Source organism: Ammospiza nelsoni, chromosome 29 (genome assembly GCF_027579445.1).
Source record: "Ammospiza nelsoni isolate bAmmNel1 chromosome 29, bAmmNel1.pri, whole genome shotgun sequence".
NCBI classification, from domain to species: Eukaryota; Metazoa; Chordata; class Aves; order Passeriformes; family Passerellidae; genus Ammospiza; species Ammospiza nelsoni.
Window position 1 is genome coordinate 4,672,340 of NC_080661.1, and position 23,175 is coordinate 4,695,514.

The window sequence follows — 23,175 nt, forward strand, 5'->3', positions numbered from 1 at the left end:
TCCTGAACGGTCTGTGAGGAGATCGAAAGGGTTCTGAGGCGTTTTGGGGTTCCCTGAGGAGTTTTGGGGGTCCCGGCTCCCCCCGCGTGGTTCTGTAGGAAAGTCCGGGGGTGTCCCTGAGGGGATTTTGAGAGGCCCCGAGGGGGGAGAATTTGGGGGTCCCGAGCGAATTTTGGGGGTCCTGAGGTGATTTTGGGGGTCTCGAGCGGATGTTTGGAGTCCTAAATCCTCTGGAAGGGTCTGTGAGGAGATCGAGGGGTCCCTGAGGCGTTTTGGGGTTCCCTGAGGAGTTTTGGGGGTCCCGGCTCCCCCCGCGTGGTTCTGTGGGAAAGTCCGGGGGGTGTCCCTGAGGGATTTTGAGAGTCCCCGGGGGGAGAATTTGGGGGTCCTGAGGTGATTTTGGGGGTCCTGAGGTGATTTTGGGGGTCTCGATTGGATGTTTGGAGTCCTAAATCCTCTGGAAGGGTCTGTGAGGAGATCGAGGGGTCCCTGAGGCGTTTTGGGGTTCCCTGAGGAGTTTTGGGGGTCCCGGCTCCCCCCGCGTGGTTCTGTGGGAAAGTCCGGCGGTGTCCCTGAGGGGATTTGGGCGTCCCGGGAGGGGAATTTTTGGGGGTCCCGCTGTTGAATTTGGGGGTCCTGAGGGGATTTTTGGGGGTCCCGAATCCTCCTGAGGGATCTGTGGGGAGATCGGGTTAGGGGATTTTGGGAAAATTTGGGAATTTTGGGGCGTTTTTACAGGAATTTGGGGAGAATTTGTGAGTTTTTAGAGGAATTTTGGGGATTTTTGGGGGTTTTTGGGGCGTTTACGGGGGGTGGGGCGCCCCTCCCCCCGCCCCCTCCCCCCCACCCCCGTGACCCCTGAGGGGGTGGGAAGGTCGTGGGTGACGTCATCGATGACGTCATGACCTTGAGACCCTCCCCCCATCCCAAAAATCAACTCAGGGACCCCAAAAATCCAACCTGATCCCAAGGGTCAAAAAAATCCCAAATTTAGGCGAAATTTGGTGAATTTGGGGTGAATTTTGGGCATTTTGGGGTGAATTTGTGAATTTTGGGGGAATTTTCAGTGATTTTGGGGCTCTCAGGCTGACAAAAATCCCAATTTTGGGGGAATTTGGGGCATTTTGGGGGGGGATTTTTGGTGAATTTTGGGGGAATTTTGGCTGATTTTGGTGATTTTGGGTCCCTCAGGTTCTCAAAAATCCCAATTTTAGGTGAATTTTGATGAATTTGGGGCAGTTTGGTGAATTTTGGATCAATTTTTGGTGATTTTTGGTCTTTTGGGGTGATTTTTTTGTTGATTTTGGGGCTTTTTTGGGCATTTTTGGGGTGAATTTTGGGCATTTTGGGGCTCCCAGGGTGCCAAAAATCCCAATTTTGGGGGAATTTTGGGACTTTTTTAGTGAATTTTGGGACTTTTATAGTGAATTTTGGGGCTTTTTTAGTGAATTTGGGGATTTTTTGGTGAATTTTTGGTGCTTTTGGGGTCGATATTGGGTCTTCCAGGCTCACAAAAATCCCAATTTTGGGTAAATTTTGGGGCTTTTTTAGTGAATTTTGGGGCTTTTTAAATGAATTTTGGGGCTATTTTAGTGAATTTGTGGATTTTTTGGTGATTTTTTGGTGCTTTTGGGGTCGATTTTGGGTCTTGCAGGCTCAGAAAAATCCCAATTTTGGGTGAATTTTGGGACTTTTTTAGTGAATTTTGGGGCTTTTTTAATGAATTTTGGGGCTTTTTTAGTGAATTTGGGGATTTTTTAGTGAATTTTGGATCTTTTTTAGTGAATTTTGGGGCTTTTTAAATGAATTTTGGGGCTTTTTTAGTGAATTTTGGGGCTTTTTTTGTGAACTTTGGGCTTTTTTGGTGATTTTTTGGTGCTTTTGGGGTCGATTTTGGGTCTTGCAGGCTCACAAAAATCCCAATTTTGGGTGAATTTTGGGGCTTTTTAGTGAATTTTGGGGCTTTTTTAATGAATTTTGGGGCTTTTTAGTGAATTTGGGGATTTTTTAGTGAATTTTGGATCTTTTTTAGTGAATTTTGGGGCTTTTTAAATGAATTTTGGGGCTTTTTTAGTGAATTTTGGGGCTTTTTTTGTGAACTTTGGGCTTTTTTGGTGATTTTTTGGTGCTTTTGGGGTCGATTTTGGGTCTTGCAGGCTCACAAAAATCCCAATTTTGGGTGAATTTTGGGGCTTTTTTAGTGAATTTTGGGGCTTTTTTAGTGAATTTTGGGACTTTTTGGGGATTTTTTGGTGCTTTTGGGGTCGATTTTGGGTCTTGCAGGCTCACAAAAATCCCAATTTTGGGTGAATTTTGGGACTTTTTTAGTGAATTTTGGGGCTTTTTTGGGAACTTTGGGATTTTTTGGTGCTTTTGGGGTCGATTTTGGGTCTTGCAGGCTCACAAAAATCCCAATTTTGGGTGAATTTTGGGGGTAATTTTGAGGCAATTCCCACCATTTCGCGAAGTGGGCGTGGCCTCGCTAAGCTCCGCCCCTATCCCATGAAGCCACGCCCCTCCCCTCAAGCCCCGCCCCCCCTCAAGCCCCGCCCCTCCCCCATTTCTCCCCCCCCGGGGCCGTTTTGGGGCAGAAGCTGCGAAAGCCGCGGAGGTGCTGGGGAGGGGGAGGGGCGGGGGATGGGGGGGACCCCGAAATTTGGGGGAGGAGGGGGGAGGGGCGGGGGGACCCCGAAATTTGGGGAGGGGGAGGGGCGGGGGGGGGAGGGGGAGGGGCGGGGGGGGGAGGGGGACCCCGAAATTTGGGGGAGGAGGGGGAGGGGGGACCCCGAAATTTGGGGGAGGAGGGGGGAGGGGCGGAGGGGGGAGGGGCGGGGGGGGACCCCGAAATTTGGGGAGGGGGAGGGGGGACCCCGAAATTTGGGGAGGGGGGAGGGGCGGGGGGGGAGGGGGGAGGGGGGGGCGGGGGGGGGACCCCGAAATTTGGGGAGGGGGGAGGGGCGAGGGGGGAGGGGCGGGGGGGGAGGGGGGACCCCGAAATTTGGGGGAGGAGGGGGGAGGGGCGGGGGGGACCCCGAAATTGGGGGAGGGGCGAGGGGGGAGGGGCGGGGGGGGAGGGGGGACCCCGAAATTTGGGGGGGGAGGGGCGGGGGGACCCCGAAATTTGGGGAGGGGGGAGGGGCGGGGGGACCCCGAAATTGGGGGAGGGGCGAGGGGGGAGGGGCGGGGGGGGAGGGGGGACCCCGAAATTTGGGGAGGGGGGGAGGGGGCGGGGGGGGAGGGGGGAGGGGCGGGGGGGGAGGGGGGACCCCGAAATTTGGGGAGGGGGGAGGGGCGGATTTGGGGGTTTTTAGGGGGGGTTTTTGGGGGGATTTTTGGATTTTTGGGGATTTTTTGGGGGAATTTTCGGGGTTTTTTCGGATTTTTGGGGATTTTTTGAGGGAGTTTTGGGGACTTTTTGGGGGATTTTTTTCAGATTTTTTGGGGGAATTTTGGGGGAGGTTTTGGGGGTTTTTTTCGGATTTTTGGGGATTTTTTGGGGTTTTTTTTCGGATTTTTTTGGATTTTTTTGGGGAGGTTTTGGCGGAATTTGGGGTTTTAGGGGGGAATTTTTGGTGGGAATTTTGGGGATTTCTTGGGGGAATTTTTCGGATTTTTTGGGGGAATTTTTTCGGATTTTTGGGGGGATTTTTGGGTTTTGGGGGGAATTTTGGGGATTTTTTGGGGGAGAATTTTTGGGGATTTTTTGGGGGAATTTTGGGGGAAGATTTTGGGGGAATTTGGGGTTTTAGGGGGGAATTTTTGGGGGAATTTTTTCGGATTTTTTGGGGGAAGATTTTGGGGGAATTTGGGGTTTTGGAGGGGAATTTTTGGGGATTTTTTGGGGGAATTTTGGGGGAAGATTTTGGCGGAATTTGGGGTTTTGGGGGGGAATTTTTGGGGATTTTTTGGGGGGAATTTTGGGGATTTTTTGGAGGAGATTTTGGGGTTTTTTTCAGGTTTTCGGGGGAATTTCGGGGGTTTTTTTTTGGATTTTTGGGGGAATTTTCGGGGTTTTTTTTTCGGATTTTTGGGGGAGATTTTGGCGGAATTTTTTTGGGCTTTTGGGGAGATTTTGGGGGAATTTTGGGGATTTTTTAGGGGAATTTTGGGATATTTAGGGATCATTAATTTAGGGCTGTTTTGCAATCATTAATTGGGATATTTTGGTTCATTTCTGGGCTGTTTGGGTTCATTTCTGGGCTATTTGCAATCATTAATTGGGATATTTTGGGATCATTAATTGGGCTATTTTGCAATCATTAATTGGGATATTTTGGGCTATTTTGGGATCATTAATTGGGATTTTTTGGGTTTATTTTTGGGACATTTTGGGATCATTAATTGGGCCATTTTGGGATCATTAATTGCGATATTTTGTGTTCATTTTTGGGCTATTTTGCAATCATTAATTGGGATATTTTGGGTTCTTTTTTGGGCTATTTTGGGTTCATTTTTGGGCTATTTTGTGATCATTAATTGGGCTATTTTGGGATCATTAATTGGGCTATTTTGGGTTCATTAATTGGGCTATTTTGGGATCATTAATTGGGCTATTTTGTGATCATTAATTGGGCTATTTTGGGATCATTAATTGGGCTATTTTGTGATCATTAATTGGGATATTTTGTGATCATTAATTGGGCTATTTTGCAATCATTAATTGGGCTATTTTGGGATCATTAATTGGGCTATTTTGGGATCATTAATTGGGTTATTTTGGGATCATTAATTGGGCTATTTTGCAATCATTAATTGGCATATTTTGGGATATTTTGGGATCATTAATTGGGCTATTTTGGGTTTATTTTTGGGACATTTTGGGATCATTAATTGGGACATTTTGGGATCATTAATTGGGATCTTTTGGGTTCATTTTTGGGCTATTTTGGGATCATTAATTGGGCTATTTTGCAATCATTAATTGGGCTATTTTGGGATCATTAATTGGGCTATTTTGCAATCATTAATTGGGATATTTTGGGGTCATTTTTGGGCTATTTTGGGATCATTAATTGGGCTATTTTGGGATCATTAATTGCGATATTTTGTGTTCATTTTTGGGCTATTTTGTGATCATTAATTGGGAGTTTTTGGAATCATTTTTTGGGCTATTTTGGGATCATTAATTGGGATATTTTGGGATCATTAATTGGGATTTTTTGTGTTCGTTTTTGGGCTATTTTGGGATCATTAATTGGGACATTTTGGGATCATTAATTGGGATCTTTTGGGTTCATTTTTGGGCTATTTTGGGATCATTAATTGGGCTATTTTGCAATCATTAATTGGGCTATTTTGTGATCATTAATTGGGCTATTTTGCAATCATTAATTGGGATATTTTGGGTTCTTTTTTTGGGCTATTTTGGGTTCATTTTTGGGCTATTTTGTGATCATTAATTGGGCTATTTTGCAATCATTAATTGGGCTATTTTGGGATCATTAATTGGGCTATTTTGGGATCATTAATTGGGCTATTTTGCAATCATTAATTGGGATATTTTGGGTTCATTTTTGGGCTATTTTGGGTTCATTAATTGGGATTTTTTGGGTTTATTTTTGGGACATTTTGGGATCATTAATTGGGCTATTTTGGGATCATTAATTGCGATATTTTGTGTTCATTTTTGGGCTATTTTGTGATCATTAATTGGGAGTTTTTGGAATCATTTTTTGGGCTATTTTGGGATCATTAATTGGGCTATTTTGGGATCATTAATTGGGATTTTTTGTGTTCGTTTTTGGGCTATTTTGGGATCATTAATTGGGACATTTTGGGATCGTTAATTGGGATTTTTTGGGTTCATTTCTGGGCTATTTTGGGTTCATTAATTGGGAGTTTTTGGGATCATTTTTTGGATATTTTGGGTTCATTTTTGGGTTATTTTGGGATCGTTAATTGGGCTATTTTGGGGTCATTTTTGGGATTTTTTTGGGTCCATGTTTGGGCTATTTTTTGTTAATTTTTGGGGCTATTTTGTGTTGATTTTTGGGCTATTTTGGGTTCATTTTTGGGCTATTTTGGGTCGATTTTTGGGCTATTTTGGGGTCATTTTTGGGCTATTTTGGGTCGATTTTTGGGCTATTTTTTGTTAATTTTTGGGGCTATTTTGTGTTGATTTTTGGGCTATTTTGGGCTCATTTTTGGGCTATTTTGGGGTCATTTTTGGGATTTTTTTGGGTCCATTTTTGGGCTATTTTTTGTTAATTTTTGGGCTATTTTGGGTCGATTTTTGGGCTATTTTTTGTTAATTTTTGGGCTATTTTGGGGTCATTTTTGGGATTTTTTTGGGTCCATTTTTGGGCTATTTTGGGATCATTTTTGGGCTATTTTTTGTTAATTTTTGGGGCTATTTTTTGTTAATTTTTGGGGCTATTTTGGGATCATTTTTGGGCTATTTTTTGTTATTTTTTGGGGCTATTTTGTGTTGATTTTTGGGCTATTTTTTGTTAATTTTGGGACTATTTTGGGTTGATTTTTGGGCTATTTTGGGTTCATTTTTGGGCTATTTTGGGGTCATTTTTGGGATTTTTTTGGGTCCATTTTTGGGCTATTTTGGGTCGATTTTTGGGCTATTTTGGGTCGATTTTTGGGCTATTTTTTGTTAATTTTTGGGGCTATTTTGGGGTCATTTTTGGGCTATTTTTTGTTATTTTTTGGGGCTATTTTGTGTTGATTTTTGGGCTATTTTTTGTTATTTTTTGGGGCTATTTTGGGTTGATTTTTGGGCTATTTTGGGTCGATTTTTGGGCTATTTTTTGTTAATTTTTGGGGCTTTTTTGCGTTGATTTTTGGGCTATTTTGGGTCGATTTTTGGGCTATTTTTTGTTAATTTTTGGGGCTATTTTGGGGTCATTTTTGGGCTATTTTTTGTTATTTTTTGGGGCTATTTTGTGTTGATTTTTGGGCTATTTTTTGTTAATTTTTGGGGCTATTTTGGGTCGATTTTTGGGCTATTTTGGGTTCATTTTTGGGCTATTTTGGGGTCATTTTTGGGATTTTTTGGGTCGATTTTTGGGCTATTTTTTGTTAATTTTTGGGTTATTTTGGGTCGATTTTTGGGCTATTTTGGGTCGATTTTTGGGCTATTTTTTGTTAATTTTTGGGGCTATTTTGGGATCATTTTTGTGCTATTTTTTGTTAATTTTTGGGGCTATTTTGTGTTGATTTTTGGGCTATTTTGGGTCGATTTTTGGGCTATTTTTTGTTAATTTTTGGGGCTATTTTGGGTCGATTTTTGGGCTATTTTGGGTTCATTTTTGGGCTATTTTGGGGTCATTTTTGGGATTTTTTTGGGTCCATTTTTGGGCTATTTTGGGTTGATTTTTGGGCTATTTTTTGTTAATTTTTGGGGCTATTTTGGGTTCATTTTTGGGCTATTTTTTGTTAATTTTTGGGGCTATTTTGGGTCGATTTTTGGGCTATTTTGGGATCATTTTTGGGCTGTTTTGTGTTAATTGTTTAAATTCCTGTGCCCGTTGCAGATGCAGCTGCTTCGCTTCTTCGTGCTCCCGCAGAGCCCGGGGGGGGTCCCCGACCTCGGGGTCCCCTCGGCTTTGGGGTCCCCCCTGGCGGCGGCCAAGGAGGTGGAGCCGGGGGTGACCGCGGTGTCCTGCGAGCTCTGCTTACTACCTGGGATGGGCAGGTGAGATTTGGGCTGAAAAACGCAAAATTTGGGCAAAAATTGGGCAAAAATTCTGAATTTTTGGGCATTTTTTGGGCATTTTTTTGGGATTTTTTGGGGATTTTTTGGGGATTTTTGGTGAATTTTTGGGGGTTTTTGGAAGGGTTTGGGGGTGACCGCGGTGTCCTGCGAGCTCTGCTGCTGCCTGGGATGGGCAGGTCGGATTTGGGCTGAAAAATCCCAATTTTGGGCAAAAATTCTGATTTTTTGGGGCATTTTTTGGGGTTTTTGGGGGATTTTTTGGGGATTTTTGGGGGTTTTTGGAAGGTTTTGGGGGTGACCGCGGTGTCCTGCGAGCTCTGCTGCTGCCTGGGATGGGCAGGTGAGATTTGGGCTGAAAAACGCAAAATTTGGGCAAAAATTGGGCAAAAATTCTGAATTTTTGGGGATTTTTGGGGCATTTTTTGGGGTTTTTTGGGGGATTTTTTGGGGATTTTCGGAGAATTTTTGGGGGTTTTTGGAAGGTTTTGGGGGTGACCGGGGTGTCCTGCGAGCTCTGCTACTACCTGGGATGGGCAGGTGAGATTTGGGCTGAAAAATCCCAATTTTGGGCAAAAATTGGGCAAAAATTCTGAATTTTTTGGGTAAATTTTGGGGTTTTTTGGAGATTTTTTGCTGAATTTTTGGTGAATTTTTGTGAATTTTTGGGGATTTTGGGGAGCTCAGAGAGCTCTGAGTTCACCTTGTTGGGGCAGGTGAGATTTGGGGTGAAAAATCCCAATTTTGGGCAAAAATTCTGAATTTTTGGGGTAAATTTTGGGTTTTTTTGGTGATTTTTTGTGGATTTTTTGGCCAATTTTTGGTGAATTTTGGTGAAGTTTTGGGGATTTTTTGGAGGGCTCTGAGAGCTCTGTGCTCACTTTGGGCAGGTGAGATTGGGGTGAAAAACCCCAATTTTGGGCAAAAATTGGGCAAAAATTCTGAATTTTTTGGGTAAATTTTGGGTTTTTTTGGGGATTTTTTGCTGAATTTTTTGGTGAATTTTGTGAATTTTTGGGGATTTTGGGGAGCTCAGAGAGCTCTGAGTTCACCTTGTTGGGGCAGGTGAGATTTGGGGTGAAAAATCCCAATTTTGGGCAAAAATTCTGAATTTTTGGGGTCAATTTTGGGGTTTTTTGGTGAATTTTTGTGGATTTTTTGGCCAATTTTTGGTGAATTTTGGTGAAGTTTTGGGGATTTTTTGGAGGGCTTTGAGAGCTCTGTGCTCACTTTGGGCAGGTGAGATTGGGGTGAAAAACCCCAATTTTGGGCAAAAATTGGGCAAAAATTGGGCAAAAATTCTGAATTTTTTGGGTAAATTTTGGGGTTTTTTGGGGAATTTTTGCTGAATTTTTGGTGAATTTTTGGTGAATTTTTGGGGGGCTCGGAGAGCTCTGAGTTCACTTTGTTTGGGCAGCTGAGATTGGGGTGAAAAATCCCAATTTTGGGCAAAAATTGGGCAAAAATTGGGATTTTTTTGGGCATTTTTTGGGTCTTTTTTGGGGATTTTTTTGGGGGTTTTTTGGGGATTTTTTGGGGAATTTTGGTGAATTTTGGGGATTTTTTTGAGGGCTCCGAGAGGTCGGAGCTCACTTTGGGCAGGTGAGATTGGGGGGAAAAATCCCAATTTTGGGTAAAAATTCTGAATTTCTGGGGTCAATTTTGGGGTTTTTGGGGGGAATTTTGGGGGATTTTTTGGCAAATTTTTGGTGAATTTTGTGAATTTTAATGGGATTTTTGCCATTTTGATGGGATTTTAATGGGATTTTTGCCTTTTTAATGGGATTTTTGTAGGATTTTAATGGGATTTTTTGCCATTTTAATGGGATTTTAATGGAATTTTAATCGGATTTTTGTGGAATTTTTGTGGAATTTTTGTGGGATTTTTGTGGGATTTTTGCCATTTTAATGGGATTTTTATGGGATTTTTATGGGATTTTTATGGGATTTTAATGGGATTTTTATGGATTTTTGCCATTTTAATGGGATTTTAATGGGATTTTTGTAGGATTTTTTGTAGGATTTTAATGGGATTTTTTGTATAATTTTAATGGGATTTTAATGGATTTTTTTGCCATTTTAATGGGATTTTAATGGGATTTTTGCCATTTTAATGGGATTTTAATGGGATTTTTGTAGGATTTTTATGGGATTTTAATGGGATTTTTTGTATAATTTTAATGGGATTTTAATGGGATTTTTTGCCATTTTAATGGGATTTTTATGGGATTTTAATGGGATTTTTAATGGGATTTTTAGGGGATTTTTTGTAGGATTTTAATGGGATTTTAATGGGATTTTTGCCATTTTAATGGGATTTTTATGGGATTTTAATGGGAGTTTTGTAGGATTTTAATGGGATTTTTGCCATTTTAAAGGCAATTTTTAATGGGATTTTGGGTAGGATTTTTGTCGGATTTTAATGGGATTTTAATGGGATTTTTGCCATTTTATTGGGATTTTAATGGGATTTTTTGCCATTTTAATGGGATTTTTGCCATTTTTATGGGATTTTAATGGGATTTTTATGGGATTTTAATGGGACTTTAATGGGATTTTTGTAGGATTTTAATGAGATTTAATGGGATTTTAATAGGATTTTTATGGGATTTTAATGGGATTTTAATGGGATTTTTATGCGATTTTTATGGTATTTTAATTGGATTTTTTGCCATTTTTATGGGATTTTAATGGGAATTCAATGGGATTTTAATGGGATTTTTTGCCATTTTAATGGGATTGCAATGGGATTTTAATGGGATTTTAATGGGATTTTTTGTAGGATTTTAATGGGATTTTTGCCCCTTTAATGGGATTTTAATGGGATTTTAATGGGATTTTTTGCCACTTTAATGGGATTTTTATGGGATTTTTGCCATTTTATTGGGATTTTAATGGGATTTTTTGCCATTTTAATGCGATTTTTGCCATTTTTATGGGATTTTAATGGGATTTTTATGGGATTTTAATGGGACTTTAATGGGATTTTTATGGGATTTTTGTAGGATTTTGATGAGATTTAATGGGATTTTAATAGGATTTTTATGGGATTTTAATGGGATTTTTATGCGATTTTTATGGTATTTGAATTGGATTTTTTGCCATTTTTATGGGATTTTAATGGGAATTTAATGGGATTTTAATGGGATTTTTGCCCCTTTAATGGGATTTTAATGGGATTTTAATGGGATTTTAATGGGATTTTTTGTAGGATTTTAATGGGATTTTTGCCTTTTTAATGGGATTTTAATGGGATTTTAATGGGATTTTTGCCATTTTAATGCAATTTTTAATGGGATTTTTGCCGTTTTAATGCAATTTTTAATGGGATTTTTGCCATTTTCATGGGATTTTAATGGGATTTTTCTGTGATTTTCTGTTTTTTATGGGATATTTTGTGTTCCAGGTGATTCCCCGCCGAGCCCCGAGGAGCTGCAGACCCTGCTGTGGATTTTGGGGTCCCCCCTGGCGCAGGGCGGGGACGTGGCCCAGAGGAGCTTCCTGAGCCCCCAGGGCCCCCACGAGCTGCTGGAGATCGGGCCCAGGTGCGAAATTTGGGGGAAAATTCCGGAATTTTGGGAAAAATTGTGAAATTTTGGAAAATTCGGCGATTTTTGGGAACCAATCGGCAAAAATTGTGGGGAATTTTGGGGGATTATTTGGGATTTTTGGGGGGATTATTTGGGATTTTTTGGGGGAATTATTTGGGATTTTTTGGGGGATTTTTGGAGGGTTTTTTGGGGAAATTTTGGAATTTTTGGTGGGGATTATTTGGGATTTTTTTGGGGGTTTATTTGGGATTTTTTTTTGAAATTTGGGGATTTTGAGGGAATTTGGGGCAGTTTTTTGGAAATCAGGGGGATTTTGGGGGGATTTTTTTGTGTTTCTTGGGGAGGTTTTGAGAAATTTTGGGATTTTTTGGGGACTTTGGGGGATTTTGGATTTTTGGGAAGGATTTGGGGTGGAGTTTTGGGGATTATTTGGGATTTTTTGGGGGATTATTTGGGATTTTTTGGGGATTTTTTGGGGGATTATTTGGGATTTTTGGGGGATTTTGGGGAAAGTTTGAAGGAATTTTGGCCCCTGGAGCTTCCTGAGCCCCCAGGGCCCCCACGAGCTGCTGGAGATCGGGCCCAGGTGCGAAATTTGGGGGAAAAATCTGAAATTTTGGGAAAAATTTGAATTTTGGGAAATTTTGGGGGGTTTCAGGGGATTTTGGGGGGGGTTTTGGAGATTATTTTGGATTTTTGGGGGATTTTTTGGAAATTTATTTGGATTTTTTGGGGGATTCTTTTGGATTTTGGGGGATTTTTTTCAGATTTTTTTTGTTATTATTTTTTGGGGGGTATTTTTTTGGATTTTTTGGTGAATTTTGGTTTTTTTCAGGAAATTTTAGGGGATTTTTTGGGAAATTTTGGGGGGTCTTAGGAGGGATTTTTGTGGGGATTATTTGGGATTTGTTTTTGGAGGGATTTTTGGGAATTTTTTTATTTTTTGAAGGTTTTTTGGGGCGATTATTTGGGATTTTTGGTGAACTTAGGGGAAGTTTGAGGGGATTTTAATGGGATTTTTTGGGGGATTTTGGGGGGGATTTGGGAAAATTTTGGGGGGATTTTTTTGTGATTTTTTATTTGGGGGAACTTGGGAAGGATTTGAGGGGTTTGGGGTTTTTTTTTAGGGATTTTTTAGGGATTTTTTTGGGATTTTGGGGAAATTTTGGCTCCTGGAGCTTCCTGAGCCCCCAGGGCCACCACGTGCTGCTGAGCCCAGCTGGGGAATTTGGGGAAAATTTGGAGATTTTTGGGAAAATTTAGAATTTTGGGAAATTTTGGGTGTTTAGGGAAAGAATTTGGGCTTTTTGGGGGATATTTTTGGAGTTCTTTGAAATTTATTGGGATTTTTGGGGGGATTTTCTTGATTTTTTTAAATTTTGTGGGGGATTTTTTGGTGAATTTTGGGGATTTTTTTGGAAATTTTGAGGGGTGTCAGGGGGGATTTTTTTTGAAATGTATTTGGATTTTTTGGGGATTATTTGGGATTTTTTGGGGGGATTTTGGGGAATTTTGGGGGGGATTTTGTGGAATTTTTTGGGGATTATTTGAGATTTTTGAGGGGGGGGATTTTGGGGAATTTTGGGGGGGATTTTGTGGAATTTTTTGGGGATTATTTGGGATTTTATGGCAATTTTGGGGAATTTTGGAGGATTTGAATGATTTCTTGGGATTTTATTGGGGAGGAATTTTCGGGTTTTTGAGAAAATTTTTGGGAGGGTTTGGGGCAATTTTTCAGGATTTTGGGGGGTTTTTTGGGAGAATTTTGGGGTTTTTTTGGGAAATTTTGGGGGAGTCTTGGGGGGGATTTTTTGGGATTTTTTTGGAAATTTATTTGGTTTTTTTGGGGGGATTATTTGGGATTTTTTTGGGGGGATTTTGGGGGATTTTTTGGGGATTATTAAGGACAATTAATTAGTGCTAATTAATTAATTAGGGCTAATTAACCCCAGGCTTGGGGCTGTGCCCCTGTGCCACTGTTTGGGTGGAATTTGGGGGATTTTTGGGCCATTTTTAGAGAGATTTTTGTTGATTTTTAGTGGGATTTGGATGGGAATTTTGGGATTTTGGGGCTATTTAGTGCTAATAATTAATGCTAATTAACAGATTGTGTTAATTACGGCAGGCTGGGGCTGTGCACACCCCTGTCCACCCACGCTGTGTCCCTGTGCTCAAATTGGGGATTTTTGGGCCATTTTTGGTGGGATTTGGATGGGAATTTCTGGATTTTTGGACTAATTAGTGCTAATAATTAATGCTAATTAACAAATTGTGTTAATTAATGCAGGCTGGGGGTGTGCACACCCCTGTCCACCAACGCCGTGTCCCTGTGCTCAAATTGGGGATTTTTGGGCCATTTTTGGTGGGATTTGGATGGGAATTTTAGGATTTTTGGCTAATTAAGGATAATTAATTAGTGCTAATTAATGATTTGTGTTAATTACGGCAGGCTGGGGGTGTGCACGCCCCTGTCCACCCACGCTGTGTCCCTGTGCTCAAATTGGGGATTTTTGGGGCATTTTTGGTGGGATTTTGATGGGAATTTTAGGATTTTTGGCTAATTAAGGATAATTAATTAGTGCTAATTAATGAATTGTGTTAATTACGGCAGGCTGGGGGTGTGCACGCCCCTGTCCACCAACGCCGTGTCGCAGATTGGGGATTTTGGGGCCATTTTTAGTGGGATTTGGATGGGAATTTCGGGATTTTTGGACTAATTAGTGCTAATAATTCATGCTAATTAATGAATTGTGTTAATTACGGCAGGCTGGGGGTGTGCAAGCCCCTGTCCACCAACGCCGTGTCGCAGATTGGGGATTTTGGGGCCATTTTTGGTGGGATTTGGGTGGGAATTTCGGGATTTTTGGCTAATTAAGGATAATTAATTAGTGCTAATTAATGAAATGTGTTAATTAATGCAGGCTGGGGATGTGCACACCCCTGTCCACCCACGCTGTGTCCCTGTGCTCAAATTGGGGATTTTTGGGCCATTTTTAGTGGGATTTTGATGGGAATTTTAGGATTTTTGGCTAATTAAGGATAATTAATTAGTGCTAATTAATGAATTGTGTTAATTACGGCAGGCTGGGGGTGTGCACGCCCCTGTCCACCCACGCTGTGTCCCTGTGCTCAAATTGGGGATTTTTGGGGCATTTTTGGTGGGATTTTGATGGGAATTTTAGGATTTTTGGCTAATTAAGGATAATTAATTAGTGCTAATTAATGAATTGTGTTAATTACGGCAGGCTGGGGGTGTGCACGCCCCTGTCCACCAACGCCGTGTCACAGATTGGGGATTTTGGGGCCATTTTTAGTGGGATTTGGATGGGAATTTCGGGATTTTTGGACTAATTAGTGCTAATAATTAATGCTAATTAATGAATTGTGTTAATTACGGCAGGCTGGGGGTGTGCACACCCCTGTCCACCCACGCTGTGTCCCTGTGCTCAAATTGGGGATTTTTGGGCCATTTTTGGTGGGATTTTGATGGGAATTTTAGGATTTTTGGCTAATTAAGGATAATTAATTAGTGCTAATTAATGATTTGTGTTAATTACGGCAGGCTGGGGGTGTGCACACCCCTGTCCACCAACGCCGTGTCCCTGTGCTCAAATTGGGGATTTTTGGGGCATTTTTGGTGGGATTTTGATGGGAATTTTAGGATTTTTGGCTAATTAAGGATAATTAATTAGTGCTAATTAATGATTTGTGTTAATTACGGCAGGCTGGGGGTGTGCAAGCCCCTGTCCACCAACGCCGTGTCGCAGATTGGGGATTTTGGGGCCATTTTTGGTGGGATTTGGGTGGGAATTCCGGGATTTTTGGCTAATTAAGGATAATTAATTAGTGCTAATTAATGAAATGTGTTAATTAATGCAGGCTGGGGATGTGCACGCCCCTGTCCACCAACGCCGTGTCCCTGTGCCACGCGGCCGGGCTGAGCCGGGTGCGGCGCCTGGAGAGATCGCGCCGGATCCTGCTGCAGGTGGGCACAGAAATGCCCAAAAATTCCCAAAAAAAATTCCCAAAAATTCCCCCAAAACTTCCCCCAAAAATTCCCCCAAATTTCCTCAAAGTTTCCCCAAAAAAAATCCCAAAAATTCCCCCAAAAATTCCCCAAAAATGCCAAAAATTTCCCCCAAAAATTCCCAAAATTCCCAGGAAATTCCCCAAAAAATTCCCCCAAATTTCCTCAAAGTTTCCCCAAAAATTCCCCCCAAAATTCCCCCAAATTTCCTCAAAGTTTCCCCAAAAATCCCCCCAAAAATTCCCCCAAATTTCCTCAAAGTTTCCCCCCAAAAAAATCCCAAAAATTCCCCCAAAACTTGCCCCAAAAATTCCCCCAAATTTCCTCAAAGTTTCCCAAAAAATTCCCCCAAAAATTCCCCAAAATTTCCTCAAAGTTTCCCCAAAAATCCCCAAAACTTCCCCCAAAAATTCCCCCAAATTTCCTCAAAGTTTCCCCCCCCAAAAAATCCCAAAAATTCCCCCCAAAATGCCCCAAAAATGCCAAAAACTTCCCCCAAAAATTCCCAAAATTCCCCCAAATTTCCTCAAAGTTTCCCCCCCCAAAAAATCCCAAAAATTCCCCCCAAAATGCCCCAAAAATGCCAAAAAGTTCCCCCAAAAATTCCCAAAATTCTCAGAAAATTCCCCAAAAAATTCCCCCAAAATTCCCCCAAATTTTCTCAAAATTTCCCCAAAAACGCAAAAAAAAAAAAAATCCCAAAAATTCCCCCCAAAATGCCCCAAAAATGCCAAAAAGTTCCCCCAAAATTCCCAAAATTCCCAGGAAATTCCCCAAAAAATTCCCCCAAAATTCCCTTAAAATGCCCAAAAATTCTCTCCCAAAAATGCCAAGAAATTCCCAATAAATTCCCAAAAAATTCCCCCAAAAATCCCCAAAAAGTCTCCCAAAATTTTCCCCAAAAATTTCCAAAACAATTCCCAGAAAATTCCCCAAAAATTCCCCCAAAATTTCCAGAAAATTTCTCCAGAAATGCCAAAAAAATCCCAAAAATTCCCCCCAAAATTTCCCCCGAAAATGCCAAAAAAGTTCCCAAAAAGTTCCTGAGAAAGTTCCCAAAAATGCCAAAAAATTCTCAATAAATTCCCAAAAAAAAAAAAAAAATCCCAGAAAATTCCCCCCCAAAATTTCCTCAAAATTTCTCCAAAAATCCCAAAAAAAATCCCAAAATTTCCCCGAAAATTCCCTGAAAATTCCTCCTCAAATTCCCAAAATTTCAAAAAAATCCCCACAAAAAAAAAAAAAAAAATCAAAAAAATTCCCCCAAAATTCTCAACGTCCCCAATGTCCCCAAGGTGTCCCCAAGGTGTCCCCAATGTCCCCAAGGTGTCCCCAATGTCCCCAATCCCATTCATGTCCCCCCAATGTCCCCCCACTGTCCCCAATGTCCCCCCAATGTCCCCTCAAATGTCCCCCAATGTCCCCAATCCCCCAATGTCCCCAAAATCTCCAATCACCCCAATGTCCCCAAGGTGTCCCCAAGGTGTCCCCAATGTCCCCAATTCCCTCAATGTCCCCAATGTCCCCAAAGCATTCCCAATGTCCCCAATCCCATTCATGTCCCCTCAGTGTCCCCCCAATGTCCCCCAGTGTCCCCAATCCCCCAATGTCCCCAAAGTCCCCAAAGCATTCCCAATGTCCCCAAGGTGTCCCCAATGTCCCCAATCCCCCCAATGTCCCCAATCACCCCAATGTCCCCAAGGTGTTCCCAATGTCCCCAATGTCCCCAATCACCCCAATGTCCCCAAGGTGTTCCCAATGTCCCCAATGTCCCCAATCACCCCAATGTCCCCAAGGTGTCCTCAATGTCCCCAATCCCCCCAATGTCCCCAATCACCCCAATGTCCCCAAGGTGTCCCCAATGTCCCCAAGGTGTCCTCAATGTCCCAATCCCCCCAATGTCCCCAATGTCCCCAAGGTGTCCCCAGTGTCCCCAATCCCATTCACGTCCCCACTGTCCCCGCGCGTCCCCAGCTGTCGTCCCCGGTGTCCCCCGAGGTGCGCGTCCGTCTGTCCCGCGCGCTGCGTGACCCGGTGACGGAGCAGCTGTACCCGGAGCCCTTGGGGACCTTCGACGTCCCCGCGGTGCCCGTCCCTGTCACCACCATCGACGTCCTGGGACGGGGACAGCGGGCGCTCAGGGAGGCGGACGCAGAGCTGGGTGAGGGACACTGGGGACATTGGGGACATTGTGGGGACATTGGGGACGTTGTGGGGACATTGGGGACATTAATGGGGACATTGGGGACAGAGAGCCCTGAGGGAGGCGGACACTGAGCTGGGTGAGGGACATTGGGGACACTGGGGACACCAATGGGGACAGTGGGGACATTGGGGACATTGTGGGGACATTGGGGACATTGGGGACATTGTGGGGACAGTGGGGACATTGGGGACATTGAGGACATTGGGGACACTGGGGACAGAGGGCGCTCAGGGAGGCGGACGCAGAGCTGGGTGAGGGACACTGGGGACATTGGGGACATTGTGGGGACATTGGGGACATTGGGGACAGTGGGGACATTGGGGACATCAATGGGGACATTGTGGGGACATTGGGGACATTGGGGACATTGGGGACATTGTGGGGACATTGGGGACATTGGGGACATGGTGGGGACATTGGGGACATTGGGGACACTGGGGATATTGGGGACATTAATGGGGACATTGGGGACATTGGGAACATTGTGGGGACATTGGGGACATTGTGGGGACATTGGGGACATTAATGGGGACATTGGGGACATTGTGGGGACATTGGGGACATCAATGGGGACATTGGGGACATTGAGGACATTGGGGACATTGGGAACATTGTGGGGACATTGGGGACATTAATGGGGACATTGGGGACAGTGGGGACATTGTGGGGACATTGGGGACATCAATGGGGACATTGGGGACATTGAGGACATTGGGGACATTGGGGACATTGTGGGGACATTGGGGACATCAATGGGGACATTGGGGACATTGGGGTCATCAATGGGGACATTGGGGACATTGTGGGGACAGAGAGCCCTGAGGGAGGCGGACACCGAGCTGGGTGAGGGACATTGGGGACACTGGGGACATCAATGGGGACATTGTGGGGACATAGGGGACATTGTGGGGACATTGGGGACATTGGGGACATTGTGGGGACATTGGGGACATTGGGGACATTGGGGACAGAGGGCGCTCAGGGAGGCGGACGCAGAGCTGGGTGAGGGACACTGGGGACATTGGGGACATTGTGGGGACATTGGGGACATTGTGGGGACATTGGGGACATTGGGGACATCAATGGGGACATTGTGGGGACACTGGGGACATTGGGGACAGTGGGGACATTGGGGACATCAATGGGGACATTGTGGGGACATTGGGGACATTGGGGACATTGGGGACAGTGGGGACATTGGGGACATTGAGGACATTGGGGACACTGGGGACAGAGGGCGCTCAGGGAGGCGGATGCAGAGCTGGGTGAGGGACACTGGGGACACTGGGGACATTGTGGGGACATTGGGGACATTGGGGACATTGTGGGGACATTGGGGACATTGGGGACAGTGGGGACATTGGGGACATTGGGGACAGAGGGCGCTCAGGGAGGCGGACGCAGAGCTGGGTGAGGGACACTGGGGACATTGGGGACATTGTGGGGACATTGGGGACATTGGGGACATTGGGGACATTGGGGACATCAATGGGGACATTGTGGGGACATTGGGGACATTGGGGACATCAATGGGGACATTGTGGGGACATTGGGGACATTAATGGGGACATTGGGGACATTGGGAACATTGTGGGGACATTGGGGACATTAATGGGGACACTGGGGACACATTGGGGACACTGGGGACATTGGGGACATTGTGGGGACATTGGGGACATTGGGGACATTGGGGACATCAATGGGGACATTGGGGACATTGAGGACATTGGGGACATTGGGGACATTGTGGGGACATTGGGGACATTAATGAGGACATTGGGGACATTGGGGACAGAGAGCCCTGAGGGAGGCGGACACCGAGCTGGGTGAGGGACATTGGGGACACTGGGGACATCAATGGGGACATTGAGGACATTGGGGACATAGGGGACATTGTGGGGACATTGGGGACATTGGGGACATTGTGGGGACATTGGGGACATTGAGGACATTGACGACATTGGGGACATTGGGGACAGTGGGGACATTGGGGACATTGGGGACAGTGGGGACATTGTGGGGCCATTGGGGACATTAATGGGGACATTGGGGACACATTGGGGACACTGGGGACATTGGGGACATTAATGGGGACATTGTGGGGACATTGGGGACATTTGGGACATCAATGGGGACATTGAGGACATTGGGGACATTGGGGACAGTGGGGACATTGGGGACATTGGGGACATTGGGGACATTGGGGACATTGGGGACATTAATGGGGACATTGGGGACATCAATGGGGACATTGAGGACATTGGGGCCATTGGGGACATTGGGGACATTGGGGACAGTGGGGACATTAATGGGGACACTGGGGACACATTGGGGACACTGGGGACATTGGGGACATTAATGGGGACATTGTGGGGACATTGGGGACATTGGGGACATCAATGGGGACATTGAGGCCATTGGGGACATTGGGGACATTGGGGACATTGGGGACATTGTGGGGACATTGAGGACATTGGGGACATTGGGGACATCAATGGGGACATTGTGGGGACATTGGGGACATTAATGGGGACACTGGGGACACATTGGGGACACTGGGGACATTGGGGACATTAATGGGGACATTGGGGACATTGTGGGGACATTGGGGACATTGGGGACACTGGGGACATTGGGGACAGTGGGGACATTAATGGGGACACATTGGGGACAGTGGGGACATTGGGGACATTAATGGGGACATCAATGGGGACATTGGGGACATTAATGGGGACATTGGGGACATTAATGGGGACATTGGGGACATTAATGGGGACCCCGGGGCCATTGGGGCCATTGGGGACCGAGCAGGGATCGGCAGCGCGTGGGGAATTTGGGAATTTTTCGGGATTTTTTGAATTCCTGGGGATCTTTTGGGGAAGTTTCCGGGAAATCTTTGGGGAATTTTTCTGGAACTTTGGGGTGAATTTTGTTGGATTTTTTGGGGAATTTTGTGGAAATGTTTTGAGCATTTTTGGAGGCATTTTGGGGCAATTTTAAGGGATTTTATTTTTTTGCTAATTTCTTTGGGAATATTTTGGGAATGTGCAGGAAATTTTTGAGGAAATCTTTGGGGATTTGTGGGGAATTTTTGGCCAGAAATCTTTTGGAATTTGTTGAGCACCTTTCGGGAATTTTTGGGGGCATTTTTTGGGACATTTTTTGAGAGAATTTAAAAAAAATTTTTGGGATTTTTTTGTGGTTTTGGGGAATTCTTTTGAGAATTTAAAAAATATATTTTTGGGGTATGTTTCGGAAATTTTTGGGGAATTTTCTGGGAATTTTTAGGAACTTTTTTTTTTATTATTTTGGGGGGGGGTTATTGTTTTTTGGGATATTTTTAGGAATTTTTTGGGGATATTTTTGGGGATATTTTTGGGAATTTGGGGGATTTTTTTGGGGATATTTTTGGGAATTTGGGGGATTTTTTTGGGGATATTTTTGGGAATTTGGGGGATTTTTTTGGGTTATTTTTGGGAATTTGGGGGGATTTTTTTGGGGATATTTTTGGGAATTTGGGGGATTTTTTGGGGGATATTTTTGGGAATTTGGGGGATTTTTTGGGGATATTTTTGGGAATTTGGGGGATGTTTTTGGGGATATTTTTGGGAATTTGGGGGATTTTTTTGGGGATATTTTTGGGAATTTGGGGGAATTTTTTGGGGATATTTTTGGGAATTTGGGGGGATTTTTTTGGGGATATTTTTGGGAATTTGGGGGATTTTTTTGGGGATATTTTTGGGAATTTGGGGGGATTTTTTGGGGATATTTTTGGGAATTTGGGGGGATTTTTTTGGGGATATTTTTGGGAATTTGGGAGATTTTTGGGGGGATATTTTTGGGAATTTGGGGGATTTTTTGGGGATATTTTTAGGAATTTGGGGGATTTTTTTGGGGATATTTTTAGGAATTTGGGGGATTTTTTTGGGGATATTTTTGGGAATTTGGGGGATTTTTTTGGGGATATTTTTGGGAATTTGGGGGATTTTTTTGGGGATATTTTTGGGTTATTTGGGGGATTTTTTGGGGTTATTTTTGGGAATTTGGGGGGATTTTTTTGGGGATATTTTTGGGAATTTGGGGGATTTTTTTGGGGGATATTTTTGGGAATTTGGGGGATTTTTTGGGGATATTTTTGGGAATTTGGGGGATTTTTTTGGGGATATTTTTGGGAATTTGGGGGATTTTTTTGGGGGATATTTTTGGGAATTTGGGGGATTTTTTGGGGATATTTTTGGGAATTTGGGGGATGTTTTTGGGGGATATTTTTGGGAATTTGGGGGATTTTTTGGGGTTATTTTTGGGAATTTGGGGGATTTTTTTGGGGATATTTTTGGGAATTTGGGAGATTTTTTTGGGGATATTTTTGGGAATTTGGGGGATTTTTTTGGGTTATTTTTGGGAATTTGGAGGATTTTTTTGGGGATATTTTTGGGAATTTGGGGGATTTTTTTGGGGTTATTTTTGGGAATTTGGGGGATTTTTTGGGGATATTTTTGGGAATTTGGGGGATGTTTTTGGGGATATTTTTGGGAATTTGGGGGATTTTTTGGGGGGATATTTTTGGGAATTTGGGGGATTTTTTGGGGATATTTTTGGGAATTTGGGGGATTTTTTTGGGGATATTTTTGGGAATTTGGGGGGATTTTTTTGGGGATATTTTTGGGAATTTGGGGGATTTTTTGGGAGGATATTTTTGGGAATTTGGGGGATTTTTTTGGGGATATTTTTGGGAATTTGGGGGATTTTTTGGGGATATTTTTGGGAATTTGGGGAATTTTTTTGGGGGATATTTTTGGGAATTTGGGGGATTTTTTTGGGAATACTTTTAGGAAAATTTTGGAGAAATTTTTGGGTTTTTTTGCCAATGTTTTGGGGAGTTTGTGGAGTAATTTTTGGGAGATTTTTTGGGAACTTTTTTTGATTTTTTGGTGATTTTTTCCCCCTTCTCCAGGCCTGGCCTTTGACTCGTGGGACCTGGAGTTCTACACTCAGCTCTTCCAGAAAGCCGGGAGGAACCCGACCTCCGTGGAGCTCTTTGACCTGGCCCAGAGCAACAGGTGAGCCCAAAACCACCAAAATCCCAAAAAAACATAAAAATCCTACAAAATCCCAAAGAAATCCTGCGAAAATCTCACAAAAATCCCTCAAAAATCCCACAAAAATCCCATAAAAATCCCATAAAAATCCCACAAAAATCCCATAAAAATCCCACAAAAATCCCACAAAAATCCCATAAAAATCCCATAAAAATCCCACAAAAATCCCACAAAAATCCCACAAAAATCCCACAAAAATCCCATAAAAATCCCACAAAAATCCCATAAAAATCCCACAAAAATCCCACAAAAATCCCATAAAAATCCCATAAAAATCCCACAAAAATCCCATAAAAATCCCACAAAAATCCCACAAAAATCCCATAAAAATCCCACAAAAATCCCATAAAAATCCCATAAAAATCCCATAAAAATCCCACAAAAATCCCACAAAAATCCCATAAAAATCCCATAAAAATCCCACAAAAATCCCATAAAAATCTCATAATAGTCCCATAAAAATCCCACAAAAATCCCATTAAAATCCCACAAAAATCCCATAAAAATCCCATAAAAATCCATAAAATCACTGAAATTTTCATTCCTGGAGCTCTGTGAGCTGGCCCAGAGCAACAGGTGAGCCCAAAACACCCAAAATCCCCAAAAAACATAAAAATCCTACAAAATCC

At 43.3% G+C, this 23,175-nt stretch overlaps 1 protein-coding gene across 1 annotated transcript in view; it reads left to right on the top strand.

Moving 5' to 3' along the window:
• Window positions 1–7,484: 7,484 nt before the first annotated feature.
• The window catches only part of PFAS (phosphoribosylformylglycinamidine synthase), an 87,855-nt gene continuing 72,164 nt past the window's right edge, over window positions 7,485–23,175 (top strand). The window contains 6 exon segments of the mRNA XM_059490595.1: window positions 7,485–7,607; window positions 8,149–8,203; window positions 11,070–11,208; window positions 15,094–15,199; window positions 17,216–17,402; window positions 22,402–22,507. Coding sequence (XP_059346578.1) covers window positions 7,485–7,607; window positions 8,149–8,203; window positions 11,070–11,208; window positions 15,094–15,199; window positions 17,216–17,402; window positions 22,402–22,507 — 716 coding nt within the window.